The following is a 19,311-nucleotide window of genomic DNA, read 5'->3' as shown; positions in this document are numbered from 1 at the left end:
ACATTGTCTATATTAAATTCAGTCATAGTCAAGTTTACATCAATATTGCATTTATTGAATGTGTATAGCCAATTTACCAACTCTGTACTGGTAGGCTGCTGTAGCTAGCTAGTGCTAATGGCTAGAGCTATTTCTAGTCCCTCGTCAGAAATGTGTATATAAAAAAAACGTGTACTTTAATAGGTAGATACATACCAAGCTTAAAACATTCCGGCTTAAAAATCCAATGGTTATGTCGGGAATCGTCATTTTCTCAATTTGGTAGAGCTAGCCTAGACTGTGTTAACGTATAGAGCTAGGCTAGTCTACCGGCGTGATCGACAGCCCAGTCACTTTCAATAGAGAAATGTCAAGTTTGACGCTGCACAATACAATTATGAAAAACTACACGTTGTTAGTTTGAAATAGTGGTTTAGATATATCAATGTAGGAGGCTACTTTTCTTAGTTGCTGTGGCAAATCTTTAACAAATGAACGTAAGAAACGGTCGTAACTGTTATGGGGTGGAACGTTGGAAAGTTTGGCTGCAGACTTGATTACACAGAGAACATTCATCAGCATAAAAAATCACAACTGAAAGTTATAACTGTGTTTGTTTGTATGTTTTTTGTTTTAGATGCCCCAACTCAGCAAATGGGGACAGGAATCTCAGAATTTGCATTTGCCCAGGCCACATCAAAATGACTGCGCTATGCCCCAGACAGTTAGCCTGGCTGCCAGCCCAACTTCTCCCCGCCCAAAAAAAAATTTGTTCGGGAAGTTGGGTCTGGAGGGTCTCGTATTGGGGACCAACTACAGAAAACCAGAATCTGGGCGAACCAATTAAATTGCCGGGCGGGCTTTATAGGATGATGGACAGATGATCAACCAGTAACGTAATCACCCACGTCACAAAAGAGCGTTTAAGTTGAATTCGTTTTGAACAAACATGGCTACCGCTGGGGATCTGGGATGTTATGATTCTGCCATCGAGTCTGTTTTAGAAGACATCGGGAGCGCATTAATTTTGAAAGAGGAACAGAGAGACGCAATCAAGGCATTTGTCAATGGAAAATATGTTTTTGCCGTCCTTCCTACGGGATTCGGTAAAAGTTTAATTTATCAGCTGGCCCCGATGGAGTTGTAATCCTGAACGGAGAACTTGTTCGTACATGCATTGCCCTTTATTGTTTCGCTCAAAAAGGTTGACCGTGTGAACAAGTACTCTCCCTACCCTTAAATTAATTTTACAACACCGGCAAAAATCGTTTGTATTCATTCTTCAAGCATACTTCAAGTCTGCTTGTAGTTTAGTTCTGTTGACAACAACTATGCGGTGCTTAACATACGTCACATACTTTGTTGCTCTGATTGGTTGTAGATCTATCCAATTGAGCGAAGAGGCATTTGTTTTCCAGGCTCGTTTGAAACACGCCCTGTAGTCAAAGCCCAACGGAGAGTTCTCAGACTCATATTCTGAATAGAATTATGAGTATGACAACGTCAGGCTACCAGACAGTGGGGCTGGACGCCAAACAGAGCAGGAGTGAAAGTTTTTTTTTTTTCTTTTACAAATAAATATTTTTACTTACAAAAATTGTCTTTTTCATTTATATATCACATAAACCTAATGTGTAGGATAGCCTTCATAACATTTATCCTGGCTGTTAGCAGGACAGTTTCACCAATTATACGCTTTCTGTTATATATCGATTGAAATACCATTGAAGTCATGTTGATCTATAGTTAGGTTATGATTACAACGTTGTTTCAATAGTAATATTGGTGGAAATACCATTGATATCGCGTTGATTCTGCGTTGTGATTTCAACGTTGTTTCAATATTAAATAAGGGTGCAAAATGATGTTGAATCAACATCAGAGTCTGACGTTGATTCAACGAAATTAGTGTTGACAGCGGAATGTTGATTCAACGTAGTTTCAATGAAGTTTGCTATAGCGAATACCACACCCACAATTTATAGAACCGCATACTCTTGCCAACAAAGTGTTGACACTTCAAGAGAAATGGTTTCGCGATTTTCCCTGACTTTATGAAGGTTCAATTGAGATTATTCTAGATGAGATTGCACCATGCCCATTGTAATTACATAAACTGCACCCATACAGTGTACAGTACATACTGGCCTTTCTTGGTATTGCTTGTTGTAAATACACCTGCATTCATACTTGACTGATAAGAAACACTACTATAACTACATTTGAACAAGTTGAGACTTCAGTTACTAACTATAAATTATCCAGGAGTATTAATTATGGTTCCTCAATATACATTTAACATATTACGATTTAGACTATGTTACAGCAATCATTTTGGTGTCCCCCTCAGAAATCGCTCTTGAGAAAATGTCATATAATTGTCCCCCCTAAAGTTGATTTTCGCCCCTGGGTAAACAGCTTGCTTATCTAGCTAATCATAATGTTTGCTGAAGGTTCTTTGTGACTTAATGCTATTATAGTCAGAGATTGTCTCATAAGGGTGCTTTGGCCACTGAAGGGAAAACTTGGGCAACTCGAATTTACTTTCCTCTTCCTCGAAAAAAACCTCTATGTCCATCTCGTCTGTGGAACAGCAGATGTCTGAAGTGCTAGCTTCAATTCGACAGTTTCCTTAGGCAGGTCCATGTCCCTTTCCGCTCGCCATAATCGAACAGATTATGTACACCACGGGCGAGGGGGCGTTACAGTTAGTGCTGTAGTGCAGTTACATAAAAGTGTTCACTGCTCAGGAACTCGGATCACTGGTGCAGAAGCAGGTCCTCCTTGTACATCAAACGAATTACTGCAGTAGTCCTCAAAGAATATATTATTTACAATCAACCGACCTTTTAAAGGAACCTGCCTCTTAAACTCCTGGAGCATCTGAATTTCACTGTCATCTGGTAAAACTTCCATGGCGTATTTTATGACAATGTCAATCTGACCCTGAGCTCTGTGTGCAGGGAATGAAACTGAGTAAATGGTCGATTGAATTTACGCTTCTTGTGCCAATGTTTCGCAACTGTCCCGTTATTGCAATTAATCGCAGACTTTGTATACTTGACTGCTTAATGCCTAAAATAAATAACGTGCATGCAGATTCTGAGCAAAAACCCATTGCAGTTTCAGCAGGAATCATTTTAAAAGCTCAAAGATGGCGGCTTCCTTGCTCAGGATAGGACGACTTGGACCTCTCAAGGTAATGAAATGTCACCCGACAAATGTAACTATATTTTCAAAGGAATAGCACCAATATATTTTTGGGGTTGCTCGTGTTCTACAAATGTCATTTTCAATGGTACTTTCTTTTTACTTATAACACGATGGCAACTTGGCTTTCTATTTATCTAGCCGTTAGCTTTAGCAGGCATACCCAAATGTCATTGTCATACCTTGAAATTAATGGAACAGCGTGTTTTAAAGGTAACTATCTAGACTAACTATATTGAAGACAATAATTGGTATACATATGTCAAGCATGATGAACACAACATGCCATCAAACGTCGTCAGTCTTGCTAGCACTTTTCTTAATGTGGGGCCCACACTCATATCAAGGCATAGTACGACACATGTCACAAACCAAGTGATTTTCAGTCTAATTTGAACGGCTATCTTTTGTCAAAATGTTAAGTGTCTGCATGCTGAAACCTGGAGCACTCTGAGAAGAGCTCCTGCAGCAGCGCTTCTCTGCACGAAATCTGGTGGTCCCAAGAAGCCATCCAAGAGGAGCTCAAGTAAGTTTTGAACTTCCTACCACATAATTAATTGTCACAAGGCTAGCATTTGAGAAGCAAAAAACACTTTCAGTAACACCAGCTAATATATATCGGGGTACAAGCACTTTTGGACAAGTATAATCTGCCTTAGCATTTCGTTTTATTACCTACTCCCTTTCTCCCGTGAATGTAAAGTTGTACGCAAATCATTACTGCAATCAAGACTGACCGTGCGTGTCCACTACCGCGGAGCGGCGCGGAGCGTCGGCTTCCAATCCATTTTCAATGAAACCGGGCGGTGACGCTGGTGTAGGGCATTGTGGGAGCGTACGCGAGCGTCAACGCCCGGTTTCATTGAAAATGGATTGGAAGCCGACGCTCCGCGCCGCGCCGCTCCGCGCCGCTCCGCGGTAGTGGACACGCACGATTACGGTGCTATTTAAAGAAGTTAATGCGCGATGGTTAATTATACCTTTTTAAAATACATTTTTACAAAGCTTTTTGATTTGAATATACCATTCCAGTTCATATTCCATTTAGCTTTCCATATTATACAATATTGTTAAAACAAAGCCACACAAAAGCCAAGGTTTTCCATGAAAATGCATTCAATTCTCAAGACAAACATTCATATATATATATATATATATATATAAGGTTCTATAATAACTTTTGGTCCATGAAGCTAAATGTTTAATTTTCCACTCATAAAATCCAAATTTAGCATAGTCAATGCAAGACTCCCCGATTTTTGAACCACAGCTTCCATTTGTACCACAGATGTGGTTGTACAACATTTGATTTGTTTATCAACGCTATGTTGATGAGAATAATGTGACGTAGTCCTCCACAGATGACTTTAAATATTTTGTAAATTTTCTCAGAAATTGTTATGTTTACAAAGTAAAAATTGTACAATAATTTAATAAAACCATGCTTGCAATGTGTAAATGGTTAATGTGTACACTGTCCCTCCTCGTACATTTAGAAATTATAACATTGTGCCCCATTTACTTATAATCTGGCAACAATATTTTCTAGTCACCTTATGTGTTGTATATTGAGACATCCTCCAAGCAGCACATGCTGCTAGGTAAGTGTCTTAACATGGGGAGGGGGGGGGCTGTATTTCAAAGGTGAGGTGTATTGTGGTCTGAGCTGCATGGCACATGATAAGAAATTAACATCTCGTCTGTTTGCCCCTCCGTCCCAGAAAAAAACGAGTCCAAAACTTACTTCGATATAGAGAAACTTGTTCAGCACAGAACGTATGTGGATTTTCCCAAGAAAGAAGTTTCCCCAGCAGTAGTTGCTGCAGCAGCAGAATCTGCTGCCACGTTTAAGCATGCCATTGAAGCCGTTACTGCTGAGCCCATAGCTGTTGAAGGTGTAGCTGCTGCTTCAGCAGCTGAAAGTGCTGCCCCTTTGGCTGAAGTCCCTGCAGTTGCTGTTGACGCAACCGAGTCTGCTCCAGTAGTAAAAGCAGCTGCTCCTATTGTTGAAGCTGTAGCTGCCCCAGCAGCTGTTGCTCCCGGTGCTGCCGATGTCGCTCCAGCAGCTGAAGTCACTGCCCCAGCTGTTGAGCCTGGTATTGAAGCTGCTATACCTGCAGGTGAAGAAGCGCCAGTTGCTACTGAAGCGTCTACTGAAACTGCTGCCCATGCTACTAAAGTTGCTCCAACGGCTGAAGCTGCTCCAGCTGCTGCAGCAGCTGTGCTTGAACCCGCTGCCCTTGCTGTTGAAGCTGTTGAAGCTGCCCCACATCCTGCTGATATTGTTCCTGAACCCCCAACTGCACCTCAAGCCGCCCCCGCAGAAGCCGCCCCCGCAGAAGCCGCCCCCGCAGAAGCCGCCCCCGCAGAAGCAGCGGACGCAGAAGCCGCCCCCGCGGACGCAGAAGCCGCCCCCGCGGACGCAGAAGCCGCCCCCGCGGACGCAGAAGCCGCCCCCGCAGAAGCCGCCCCCGCGGACGCCGAAGCCGCCCCCGCGGACGCCGCTGAAGTTGCCGCTGAAGTTGCCGCTGAAGTTGCCGCTGAAGCTGAACCTGTACAAACGGTTGATGCTGAAGCTGCCCCTGTTGAAGCTGCCCCTGGTGAAGCTGCCCCTGTTGAGGCTCCCCCTGCCGAGGCTGCTGCTGAAGTCATAGCTGAAGCTGCCCCAGTGGAGAGCGCAGAGGAGCTTGTAGACCCCGCCTCAGTTGTGGCTGAAGCTGCTGGAGAGGAGCTGCAGGCAGAAGCCCAGGCGGAACCTGAACCGGTTGAGGCGTCAGAGGGTACACACCACACTCCCCTAAACCTTTTTTTCTTCTCTATGGAACCAGCAGTCTACCAACAGTCATATTTCCATCTAATATAAATATTTGTAAAGATAATGTGCAATTATACCTGATATCACAAAATCACTTTGTTCTTTGTGCATCTTATTCTCGTATTTCTTAAATATGAACTTAATGTAATAAATAGGCTAGGGATTATCTAGCTGCCATTTCTCCTTCATCCCTAATACATGTGCATGTTAGCAATCATGCAAACACAATTCATACAATCCAATCTCAACCATCCCCTTCCTGCTTTGTATTTTGGTGCTGTATACATTTTTCATTGTCTAATTTATAATTATACTACTTTGACCATCTAAAGGTGCATGCCTCCACTGAATCCAACTGCACTGCATCTTCACTTTTGATGGGTCTCTGCTTTTGCCTGCTCTGCTTACCATCGTTTACTGTTTTTGTCTGTGGTACAAGACACTAATCCTTCTGATGGTTTTGTTTGTCGTATTTTTCCTCTGTCCCTTCATTTTGTTGGGTGCTTTTACCTGCCATTTGTTACTGTTTACATGCATTCCCCCATATCCTCATATTGCTGAATATAAACTATTTTCAGATCCCTGAATTATATATAATGTAGTCTTCAGTTTTGTAAATTGTCAAAACGGCTATTGTTGGTCTACTATGAAAGATAATGTTAAGGTTACTGGTTGTTATTGCTATGTTCTTGCTATTGTCCTGCCTTAAGTGTCTAAAAGCAGGAAGCCTTCTGGGGTCACCAGTGAGAAATTCTTTATTTCGAATTTTTTGTCTTCTGGCTCAGGGCATAAAATTGCAACTGTTTTGGTCGCACATGCTCCTGAAATGATATCTGTGCGACCTCAAAACATATTTGGAAGCATTTGTGCAAGTGCAAATAATCTGTTCTGCAACCTGTTTTAATTTCTTTACAAAACACTCGCTAATTAGCCTACTGCACAGTATGTGCCTACTGTGAGCTGATAGTGACCCTGTACCATTCTATCCAACGTAACAGTTTAACGTTATTTTTACGTTCCGAACTCGAATGCAGATTTTAGATTATTAGATTATAAAATTAGATTGACTTTAATCTAATTAATGTCAATCACTTAATGTCACTACGCTCCGTTATCATGTAACACAGAGCTAACGTGGTAAAAATGTGATGAGCTGAAAAGACGATATGAACATTTTCGGTGGGTGCTCAACATTTTTTTTTTGCCAGTGCCCCATAACTTTTTGGGACCACGAGTGCTACCAAGTAAAAGTAAATTTCAAGCCTGTGGCTCTTAAACCTCCAATGGAAGTTGCATGATATCAGTAATCTATAATTGGTCCCAGTACCTTTCTTTGGTGTTTATTGTATAACTATGACAATGTCAACACTCCATACCCCTCTTTGTGATCAGTACAGTCTGAGTATACTTGGACGTGTGTGTGTGTGTGGAATTAAAGTACATGACTGTGAGATTGGAAGTTGGCATGCATTTTGCTCTTGACTTTAACTGATACGATGAGTATTACATGCCAAAGTTGTATTGGACATTTCAGTTTTATCACAGGTTTTTTCCAAGTGATGCTTTGAGCTCCACCTAGGAATAGCCTAGAATAAAACTTCACGTGAGAAACTATTCTCTTATTTCAGTATTTTCCTATCTTACCCTTCATAGATGCCTTGCTGTGGATACCCCAGGCAATTTTGTGCATGAGTTTGTCCTAAATGTAATTTTATCATGTGGTTCAAGACATACTGAAGTGATGTCCTTATGCATGGTTGTAATTTTCTCTCATTGCGCAAACATTTACTTTAATTATATATCCAACTTGCAGCTCAGTTGGACCCAATTCAGAAACTCTTCCTTGATTCAATACGTGACTACTCCAACAAGAGCCAGTAAGATACCTTTTCACGTGATCCTACAATTCCATGTGCCATACAGCAAACAATTAAACTTTTCATTCTCTCTTTCTCTCTCTGTTTCTTTCTTTCAGGGCTGCTGGTGGTTTGATTGATGCTGGTGCTGACTATCAAAAAGCCTTAGGAGAGGAGTTGACTAAACTGCAGCGACTGTATGGTGGTGGAGATCTCACAGTTTTCCCAGAATTCAAGTTCACAGGTGAGCCATGTTTCTGGAAATTGGTCATGGGACCTCTCAAATGCTTTCAAACTGTTTTGGGCTCCTTGAGTTTTTAAAGGGGTCATTGATTTACCTTGTCATAGTTGAAGTCCATTGACACCTCTTTCCTATCTAAATCTCACAACTTGAAACTGCAGCTGTAAAACAATCTGTTTTGAAAAAGCTGAATTTGTGATGTCACAAATGTAGCATCACCTTTGTCACGCCCCAACATTTACATACAGACCAGCCCTCTGGTGTTCTGGTCCAGGATGTCAGACACTAGTTTAGCTGCGCGCTGCTCTGTGTACTTCCACGGGAATTACAAAGGAGAAAGTTTGGACGTTTTTAAAGGATATGGAAAATGGACCATCATAAATGCAGTGTTCCAGTCTGTACAGGGAATGCTGACACTTTTCAGAGTATTCCTAAGGAACCAAACACTCGACGGGCTGTGATTTTTGTCTATGACAAGATCCCTGTGCAGTTCGACCCTCAATTACACATTTGCTCAAACCACTTCACCGAGGACAGTTTTGAAAAACTGGGACAATGTAAAGCAGGATTTGCTATGAAGCTGTTGCTGAAAAGAGGTGCTGCTCCGACCTTATGTTCATCACAGCTGCAAGCTGTAGTATGAGGTTGTTGCTTACAGTTATTAGCAATGCTAACGTATCCTGCCTGTATCTAGTATCAGTAGAATGTGTGTTTGTCCAGATCTATTTTTCAGCAAGATAGCTAGAGCTAACTGAAGCTGAGTTGAATGACGAGAGTTTGTTTGCAAAGCTGTAGTGCTAATGTTACCCACCTAAGTCGATCCCATTTGCTTCGACAACAGAATTGGAAACAACTAACTATCATTTCAAATGATATCTAGTCAATCTGTTGAACGGTTGTGTAGACGCAATAGATTTAATTGTACGTTTTTATCTCAACTTTCCACCTTCGATGTTTCAGTGAGTGCTGTTGGCCGTGTTGCGTCTTTGCTCTGCAGCTTCACTCATTGTAAACCAACCAATCAGCGCACAGCTCATCTATATATTCATGAGCATACCATAAAAGGAGAAAACTGCTTGTTTTTTTCCCAGGATGCATCAGGGCTCATAGAACAGCACCCGGGCCATTTTCAGCCCAACCAATGTTACATACCCTATTCGGAGACCTTAAGGAACAGTGTGAAATACCCCCAAAACTCAGTCAATGGCCCCTTTTAAAGGTAATCTGCCAATGTAATTAAGCTTCAAAGAAGTGGTTAAAAGATGAGAAAATCCCCAAGATTTTCAGTAGGGTTTGTCTCTGGAGGAGAAAAGTGCTTTCTCTCGCACACACTGCTAGCTATGCTGCTAACTAACTTGTAGCTAGCTAACTAGTAGCTTCTAGCTGTGTGCTTGGCCATCAAAATGGTATTTTAGACTCCACGATGTGCTGCAATGATAGCTCAGTTCACAACGACAGAACACACTGATCACTTTGGTCTTGTCAATGGAACCATTTGGCAACCTTTTAAAAGTAAACTTTCCATTCAGAATCTTATTGGCATCCATTTCGGCGTCTGGCGCTGGCAATCAACTCAAAACGTAACGTTGGCCTACTACCAGAGAATGTCTAATATCCGTAAATGGGCTCTGCTACTACTCTTTAGCCGGCTCGCAAGCCCAAACAAGTGTGTGTGTGGCGTGCCTGTTGTTTTGTTTCCGGTCTAGCTAGATCCGGTGCGGTATTGTAGTTTTTCTAACGTCAGTGGTTGTTGCAACAGAATGTGAAAATAAAAATACAAAGTTTGCTAGGTCAAAAAGAGCGTTAATGTGGGTTTGCGATAACACCGTTAATAACACGTTTAACTGACAGCACTAGTATAAACACTTAAACAGATTTACATAAATAAAAATAAGTATAGCCAAAATATCATGAAATGTGAAATGAAATTTAATCTTTAAATTAAAAATTTGGAATTCCCTCTCCAAGTATGACTTTTCATTGTAAATTTTTTCCAATAATAAACAAAATTGATAATAATAAAAATTTAAAAAAAGAATTCCCTCTGCTGCCAAACTAATTTACTCTCTAGAAGCAGACTCAATAGGTCCCAAAAACACCTCTCCTTTCATTTCCCTGAAGATATTGTTGGCCAATATCTTGTTTGTCAAGTAGGCTACGTCTTGGAGAATATGGCACGCATTAATGCCTTTGAGCCATTTTTGTGTCATGGTTGATCGCAACCATGTTTTCAATCTGCGTAACGCACTGAAACTGCGCTCTGCCTCCGCAGATGATGATATGGGCACCACCATCAGAAACCTTACTAGTGCCTCTACCTGCTAATACACGCTAACAACGTTACACATGCTAATGCACGCTAACAATGTTACACACGCTAATACATCGCTAACATCGCCTTTATTGCGTAGTTATTAACTGATGTTTGTGGCCTTACGTAGGGAGAGTGGTGGGGACGGATCGGGCTCACTAGGAATCTGGGGGGACATGTCCCCCCCCTGTCCCCAGTGCCATCTGCGCGCATGCCTGTCCCATCAAATTGGAAAGTACCCATTTTTTTTCCTTAAAATTGTATATTTCCTCAGTTTCAACATTTTTGTTTTCAATTATCTATTGTGAATGACATGAGTTTAAGATTCGCAAATTCATTGCATTCTGGTTTTATTTACATTTTACATAGCGTCCCAACTTTTTGAGAATTGGGGTTGCGATATTAAATACCATGCATGTCTAAAGATGAGGGCCCCACCAGCCACTAGGTTTTGAAGTCAAACCAGCCAGAGGAGGACGGAGGCTAGCTGTCGTCTGGCTCTACCATGGTGCTTCCACAGACAGTGCTGTTCAGTTACTGTAGACCAGGGGTTTTCAACCGGTGGTCCGCGGCCCCTGGTGGTCCGCTGTGGCATTGCAGGGGGTCCGCGACACAAGCCTATGCTGATCAGTCCACCATTGATTTATTTTATTTGTTTGTATTTTATTATTTTATTTATTATTATTTCAGAATCTCACATACACACATTACATTTTTTCTGATTCTATGTATATTGTTTGAGGTTTTTAAGTATATATATATATATATATATTTATATTTACATTTATGCATTTAGCAGACGCTTTTATCCAAAGCCACTTCCAAGAGAGAGCTTTACAAAAGAGCATAGGTCACTGATCATAACAACGAGGTAGTCCCAAACATTGCAAGCAGCCAAAACATGAAGCATACATTGTGAAATATATATATCTATAGATATATAGATAGATATAGATATATAGATTTGTTTGAGGTTTTTAAATTAAAGCAACATGGAAAACCAAATGTTAAAACTTCCTTCTATCCACATGCACGTATGCACGCACACACTTTCGGATTACTTTGTAGTAAGAGTTGGTCCCTGGGACAAAACCAGTTGAAAACCCCTGCTGTAGATCTTGATGCAATACTGCCCCGATTCTCCAGCCAACCTCCTGCTCCATTCTCCCCTCATTCACGAACAAGACCCTGAGTTACTTGAACTCCTTCACTTGGGGTAAGAACTCATATCCTACCTGGAGTAAGCAATCCATCGGTTTCCTAATGAGAACCATGGCCTCAGATTTAGAGGTGCTGATCCTCATCCCAGCCGCTTCACACTTGACTGCAAAACGATCCAGTGAGTGCTGAAGGTCAAAATATCCCGGAAGGCCTTTTTCTTCAGTCGGACGGCTTCCCTGACCACCAGTGTCCACCACAGCGTTTGAGGGTTACTTCCCCTTGAGGCACCCAAGACCTTGAGGCCGCAGCTCTCCACCGCGGCTTCCGCAATGGAAGCTCTTCACATTGCCCACCCCGGTTCAATGCCCCCAGCCTCCGCAGGGATGCCTGAGAAACACCGCCGGAGGTGTGGTGAAGACCTCGCAGATGTTCCCAGTTCACCCACACTACTCGCGTTTAGTGTCCAAAACATACGGCCTCAGATCCAACGAGATGATTACAAAATCGATCATCGACCTTTGGCCTAGGGTGCTCTGGTACCATGTACACTTATGAGCATCATTATGTTCGAACATGGTGTTTGTTATAAATAATCCATAATTAGCACAGAAATCCAATTTCAAACATCCACTCAGGTTCAGATTGGGGAGGCCGTTCCTCCCAATCACGCCTCCCCAGGTGTCCCTGTCATTCCCCACGTGCTTGTTGAAGTCTGCAGCACTATGGAGTGCCCTACTGGGGCCCTAGACATAGCTCTATTCAGGGTCTCCAAAAAGGAAGAATATTCCGAGCAGCTGTTTGGTGCACATGCACAGACAAGTCTGAGTTTTCCCCACCCCTCAACCTGTAGGCGTAGGGAGGCGACCCTCTCGTCCACCAGGGTAAACTCCAATATAGTGGCAACCTGGAACTTGAGTATCCCCGACCCGTTGCCTCACACTGGTCAACTCCAGAGAAGAATAAGGCCCATTCCCTATCCAGGAGTACGGATTCAGAGCCACGACTGTGCCTAGAGGTAAGCCCCACCAGATCCAACTGGTAACGCTCCACCTCCCGCACCAGTTCCGGCTCCTTCCCCCCAGTCTTTGCCACCTGGGTCTGGCCCTCAAGGCCCCTGGCCTGTATTGCCACCCATGTAGCAGTGCACCCGACTCCCACAATATAGGGGAAGTATAAATGCAAAACACGGACATGGCTTAACACATCAGACAATACTTTCTATAATGTGTCGAGTCATCACAACCCACAGGATAAATCCACAGTACTTGAAACATTCCCTTAAAGTTTCATTCAAGTCAACTTCTAGGGGACGAGGCAAATGCAAGAAAATGTGTGTGGCTTAACACAAATCTGATTCTAAATCTGAAATTTTTGTTTAATCATCACAATAGTCACAAGATGTTCCATTACAATGTTGAACCGTTAAACTGTGTAAATGTGTAAAACTATTTTGATATTGCTCAATAAGTGGCGCCACCAGTTTCAAACGTCCACAGGCCTGGAGCTAATTTGGCCACAAATCAGTGACAGTTTGTCCAAACATCACCATTAACTAAGTTCAAGATGAACTGACTTTGAACTAAGTTTGTAAAAGTATATTGATATTGGCCAAAACGGATGCCACATATTAATTTGTCTGCTTTTGTTTTGAAACTCTGCCCTTTTCCCCGATGGATTTTATTTTGAAACTGGGCCTCGGTCCTAGTGGGCTTGCTTACTTAACACTAGAAGCGCGGTCAAATGACCCCTGAGTCTTCAGACAGGGACATTATTACTGACACTTTATGGTCACTAGATGTCGCTTCTTGCACGGAGTAAAGGCGCGGTCATTTGATTACTAATCACTAAGTAGTGAATTGGCAGATTTGGTCTCGAGCCAAGTAACCTTAAATATTATGTTTCATAAGTAGTTAGTTATTCGTACTAAATAGAATGAATAGGCGTATCTCGGGCATTGCATTGTGCACATGATAAATTTGTATTTGTTTGACCTGGTAAACCGTGAATACATCTTTCAGGCTGTTCATATCCCATCCGCTTTCTAATGAGCAATCGCTTCAACGTATTGTCTAAAGCAGGGCCGGCCCAAGGCATAAGCGAACTAAGCGACTGCCACTGGCCACCACAGGGCTCCCAAGAGCACATTAAATTACCGTTTAATGTTTAAAAAATATATACATATGTTAACAACGCCAAGGGGCCCCCAAATCAATTCTGCTTAAGGCCCCTTAAAGGCTTAGGCCGGCTCTGGTCTAAAGTCAAGTTACTGTCAACATTCCAAGCACGCCAATGCTTACACAGCTTTCACCACCTCAATTATAGGCCAACATTTACTTTAGCTATCTAAAATGTTGTAGATTACTCATTTATTGGAACTCACTAGACTCATTTATATCTCCTTGATATTTCAGAAATTCTTTTATTTGTTTATCTGCTTTACAAAACCGGCTGCTACTTCATGAAGTCCTTATTGTTACCGCTAATGTCATAGCATAAGAATTGCATCTACACACAAATGGCTTTGTTGTAAAGCAAATGCACTTAATATGATTCAATTACAGTTGTTGTCATAATTTCATATTTGTGCAAAGGAGCCCTTGTGACATCTGCTGATAAAAAAGTTAATCACAACCTAGGAAGGCAGGGCGAAAATGTCAGAATGAGCAGCCGGGAGCAATTGAACAGACACAGGAAGAATTTAGCTAGCTTCTCTGTTTGATTTTGAAAATTAAAAAAATTATGGGTGATGAAACCCATATCCAGGATAAGTCAAGAAGGCAGGATCCTGAAATGTTATCGAGTGCGAAGATGTAAAAAAGAAATTCTCTCTTCTCTGCTGTGAAATGACCGGTGCTCGGCGCTTCTCATGATTAACACAAAAACAATCGCACCCTGTCTGTTGTGAAGGTCTAAAATATTTCAAGGGGGATTTCTCTGCTAGAGCATTCCAGGTTTACCAACATTCAGATAGGGGTATCTTCAATTATTTTCCGATTTCAATGTATGACATAATTTGAAAGCTTACAATCTGCACTTTAACAATCTGTAAAAAAAACTGAGAAATTACCTTGGCTGACAACGGCCCCTTTTCACCAGAGCGTGTCTGGAAATTCTAGGTTATAGGATTACTTGATGTTTGCCTCCATGTTGATGCGTAGCCTAATATAACAACTTTCGGAATGACAAGACAGGCAGTGTAACCTGTAATAGGCAGTGAATAATATCATACTGGTTGAGAATGTGTATTTTGATTTTCTGTGGGCTATTACTGTAACATTGGGACACAGTTTCACGTGTGGATGGTGGGTTACGCAAGGGCAGTGGTGAATATAAAATGAAAGTTGCATTTTATAAATAAAGTTGGCGGTCTATCTACTACAACTAGCCTGACAGTTTGTACCAATTATGGACATTCATTGCAGCCAGATGTAAGATTTTTATAATGTTTTATTATATTGGACACCTCGTCCACCTTGTCTTACATAATGAAAACAATGTCATTAGATGGATGTTGTAAAAACTGCTGTTAGTGACACAACCTCATATTTGAAAATTGCCCTTTGTATTAATGATTGCTGATGATTTGCAAGCAGATAGATTCATATAGTCATGATGAACAATCAGGGTTTTTCCTGGCTCAAATCTAGGTGGAAGTGGGAACATCCTATCATGTGTACCATGCCTACAACAGGCTCAAGGAAACACTTGTAGAAGCATCAAATGTAGCCTATGATTTTTAATCCATGCAGTCTTCATAAATAATAAGTATGCATACTTATTTAAAATGTACAGAAATATCAGTTGTAAAATTTCATTAACAAAATGTACCCTTCGGCAACCAGAAATTGTCCCCTCTCTAGTTATGATTATTATCAAATTAAAGCATATTACATGTAATATAATTAAACTTTTGTTTACACATTTCGTAACCTGCAAAATGTGTCTGTTACTGGGTAGTTGAACATGGCATTAAAGGCATTGTTTTCCCCTACACAGTTCACAACCAGAGGCAGAACATTTCAGCCTCCCGATTTTTCGTTTTACAAAACCTCTTCATGAACTCATTGTAGTCCAAGGCCTCCTGGTCTGGTCCATTGATGGCCACATTACAAAAAGTATCTCTATAACAAGTATCTGTTTCTTAACCTAATCCTTCGAAAACTTTTAGGAGAATGTTCTCTGGCAGCGCTTTTCCCAGTGCACTTTGCATATTACAATACAGCTACACCGATGTAATGCCGCGATTGCAGTTATGAACTAAAGAAATCCACCGATAGTAACGCTTGTTAGGAAATAGTTTTCCATGAAGACACCCTGAATATGGAGACTGCTGGTAATGCGTGATGGTCATAATTAAACTATTTCCAGTAGCGAAAATTAAACAAATTACCATTTCAATTCATAGTAAGTAGTCAAATCTGGACTAGATTACCAAGGAGACTCAAAAGACTTCAAAACAGAGAGTAAAGATTTAACAAATGTCAAACTTTGTGAAAATGCACAATAAATTGTTATGCTGGCTTGAACCCTGGAATCGTTGCTTGTGGCTGTATATTACATTTTACAAAATGATGGGTGAAGCCTTTACATCTCTCTGGCGCACCCTGCACCACGGGGGCTACGGGGGGGGGGGGGGTGTACGGCTCTGCAATTACTAGCGTCTTTATTTCTTTTCAAGATGATCTACGTTAATCGTCAATGCCTGCTCCACGTAGGCTACCAACTCCTTCATTTTTATTTTTTTAAAGCCTTCAATTCAAAGTTTGTGTTCGTTTGCTATGCAAGTTCGTTTTTATTTCTCTGATAGCCTACAAGTTAAAAAGACAGATTCACTGACAGCTGACAAAGTAAAGAGCAGTGGCATGCATTGCCTCTTAGACAGACTGTCAGACAGACCGTCCATCCGTCCGTGAAAGCATTGCCGGAGTGAGTGACACAGGAGAAATGGCTAATTCATGCCTGTTTTGTGCACATTGATGCAAATTTACAAAATTAAGAGCAACCCAATTTGTGATTTAATTTAGTTTAAATTAGTTGGCATGTCATGAATTAGTATTAAAACTGTACCCATTTGAACGGTCGACAATTTTATCATAATTAATGACACATGGATTTCAATTGGTCTTTAACCTAATCCCCTGTGCTTTTCAGAGCCCAAATTGGATGAAGTCTCCTCCAAGTGAAAACAGACAGTCAGCTTTCAGACGTTGCCTTTTCCTGTTTTATGAAGTTGAAGTCCAGATCATTACCAACCGTAATCAAGTCAAAGCTAAAACTCTTTCCAATAATTTTGTATGTGGAAATATAACTGTTTTCAGTAAATTGTCTATCTTTGGGACTTAAAGACGTGTTGGAAGATAGGATGATTTTTGAACTGTGAAATATGCTTTGTCTGAGTGATGCAGAAATGAGCTGAATGTGGAAGTAAATAAACTCATCCATATTTTTCTCCTTGTCTTTCATGCGTAGAGCTAATTAATAGTATAGAATATACTATACTAATATCACAGTATATTCTGTGAAAAAGGACCATGGTCCTTGCAAGACCATGTACATTAATGTAGATTAATTTGATGGCATACTCAAATACATGGAAACCACTTATACATAAGTGACCTGAGACAAATTACTGACTACCAAATAACAATCAACTGAGGAGGCAGGATACCAAATAATCAACTGAGGCAGGTACATTTTGGAATGTGTGAGAGTAAAACATACAGTGGGGCAAAAAAGTATTTAGTCAGCCACCAATTGTGCAAGTTATCCCACTTAAAAAAGATGAGAGAGGCCTGTAATTTTCATCATAGGTATACCTCAACTATGAGAGACAAAATGAGAGAAAATCCAAAAAATCACATTGTCTGATTTTTAAAGAATTTATTTGCAAATTTTGATGGAAAATAAGTATTTGGTCAATAACAAAAGTTCATCTCAATACTTTGTTATATACCCTTTGTTGGCAATGGCAGAGGTCAAACGTTTTCTGTAAGTCTTAACAAGCTTCTGATACACTGTTGCTGGTATTTTGGCCCATTCCTCCATGCAGATCTTCTCTAGAGCAGTGATGTTTTGGGGCTGTTGCTGTGCAACACAGACTTTCAACTCCCTCCACAGATTTTCTATGGGGTTGAGATCTGGAGACTGGCTGGGCCACTCCAGGACCATGAAATGCTTCTTACAAAGCCACTCCTTCGTTGCCCGGGCGGTGTGTTTGGGATCATTGTCATGCTGAAAGACCCAGCCACGTTTCATCTTCAAATGCCCTTGCTGATGGAAGGAGGTTTTCACTCAAAATCTCACGATACATGGCCTCATTCATTCTTTCCTTTACACGGATCAGTCGTCCTGGTCCCCTTGCAGAAAAACAGCCCCAAATGTTTCCACCCCCATGCTTCACAGTAGGTATGGTGTTCTTTGGCTGCAATTCGGCATTCTTTCTATCACGACGAGTTGAGTTTTTACCAAAAGGTTCTATTTTGGTTTCATCTGACCATATGACATTCTCCCAATCCTCTTCTGGATCATCCAAACGCTCTCTAGCAAACTTCAGACGGGCCCGGACATGTACTGGCTTAAGCAGGGGGACACGTCTGGCACTGCAGGAATTGAGTCCCTGGCGGCGTAGTGTGTTACTGATGGTAGCCTTTGTTACGTTGGTCGCAGTTCTCTGCAGGTCATTCACTAGGTCCCCCCGTGTGGTTCTGGGATTTTTGTTCACCATTCTTGTGATTATTTTGACCCCACGGGGGGAGATCTTGCGTGGAGCACCAGATCGAGGGAGACTATCAGTGGTCTTGTATGTCTTCCATTTTCTAATAATTGCTCCCACAGTTGATTTCTTCACACCAAGCTGTTTACCTATTGCAGATTCAGTCTTCCCAGCCTGGTGCAGGTCTACAATTGTGTTCCTGGTGTCCTTTGACAGCTCTTTGGTCTTGGCCATAGTAAAGTTTGGAGTGTGACTGTTTGAGGTTGTGGATAGGTGTCTTTTATACTGATAACGAGTTCAAACAGGAGCCATTAATACTATGGAGGATTATAGGGGCCAAAACTAAATAAATAAATACTTGGATAAATAAAAAATTATATAACACAAAGCTTAAATAAATGACACAAAATATATAAATGTTACATGTATTTGTGTGTATATATATATATATATATGTTTACGTTTTCATGTGTTTACATTTATTTATTTGTACTTACATTAATTTATTTATACTTACATTTATCCACGGTGAAACTTGCTGCAGCAAAATAAATAATAAGTCAGGGGGCGGGTTAAAGCCTCTGGTGGTTCAACTTGAATCGACTGCTTTTGACTATTCCAAGGTGGCAGCACCTTGTGCGGATTCAATGAATGAAATATTGAATGCTACAGTGGTCGAAATGTTGGCGGAAGCTGAAGAGATGGAGGCACCTGCCAGTTCACTTTTTTTTACATCATATTGAGAGCTTCGCTGAAATTATAGGAATGATATTGGCCCTAACTGACAAAGACATCAATGAAAATGTGTTCACGATCCTCAGCGAGATGATACAGCATAGGGGTGGGCATATCGATCTTAAGACCGACAGTGGCCGGGTTGGGAAACCCGGCAACTACCGATACCAACGTTGGTATCAATAGCCTGATTGATAGCGTGATAAGATCGATACTTAAGTTTCATTCCACACTGAGTACACAACTCCCTTTACATCATAGTGGTTGTGCAAACACCGTCTAACTTCGCTC

The 19,311-nt window shown here is 41.3% G+C and overlaps 1 protein-coding gene across 1 annotated transcript; it reads left to right on the top strand.

Moving 5' to 3' along the window:
* The first annotated feature begins 2,673 nt into the window (after window positions 1-2,673).
* On the top strand, window positions 2,674-17,019 carry LOC124485245 (skin secretory protein xP2-like). The gene is made up of 7 exons (XM_047046713.1): window positions 2,674-2,882; window positions 3,103-3,178; window positions 3,613-3,715; window positions 4,911-5,969; window positions 7,818-7,881; window positions 7,980-8,104; window positions 16,725-17,019. Exons 2-7 carry the CDS (start codon window positions 3,134-3,136, stop codon window positions 16,754-16,756), a joined length of 1,428 nt encoding a protein of 475 aa, XP_046902669.1. The 5' UTR covers window positions 2,674-2,882; window positions 3,103-3,133; the 3' UTR covers window positions 16,757-17,019.
* Window positions 17,020-19,311: the final 2,292 nt, after the last annotated feature.

The sequence above is a fragment of the Hypomesus transpacificus genome, chromosome 23 (assembly GCF_021917145.1).
Source record: "Hypomesus transpacificus isolate Combined female chromosome 23, fHypTra1, whole genome shotgun sequence".
Taxonomy (NCBI): domain Eukaryota; kingdom Metazoa; phylum Chordata; class Actinopteri; order Osmeriformes; family Osmeridae; genus Hypomesus; species Hypomesus transpacificus.
Note: the sequence above shows the minus strand (reverse complement) of the source record. Positions and strands in the feature narration are given on the sequence as shown.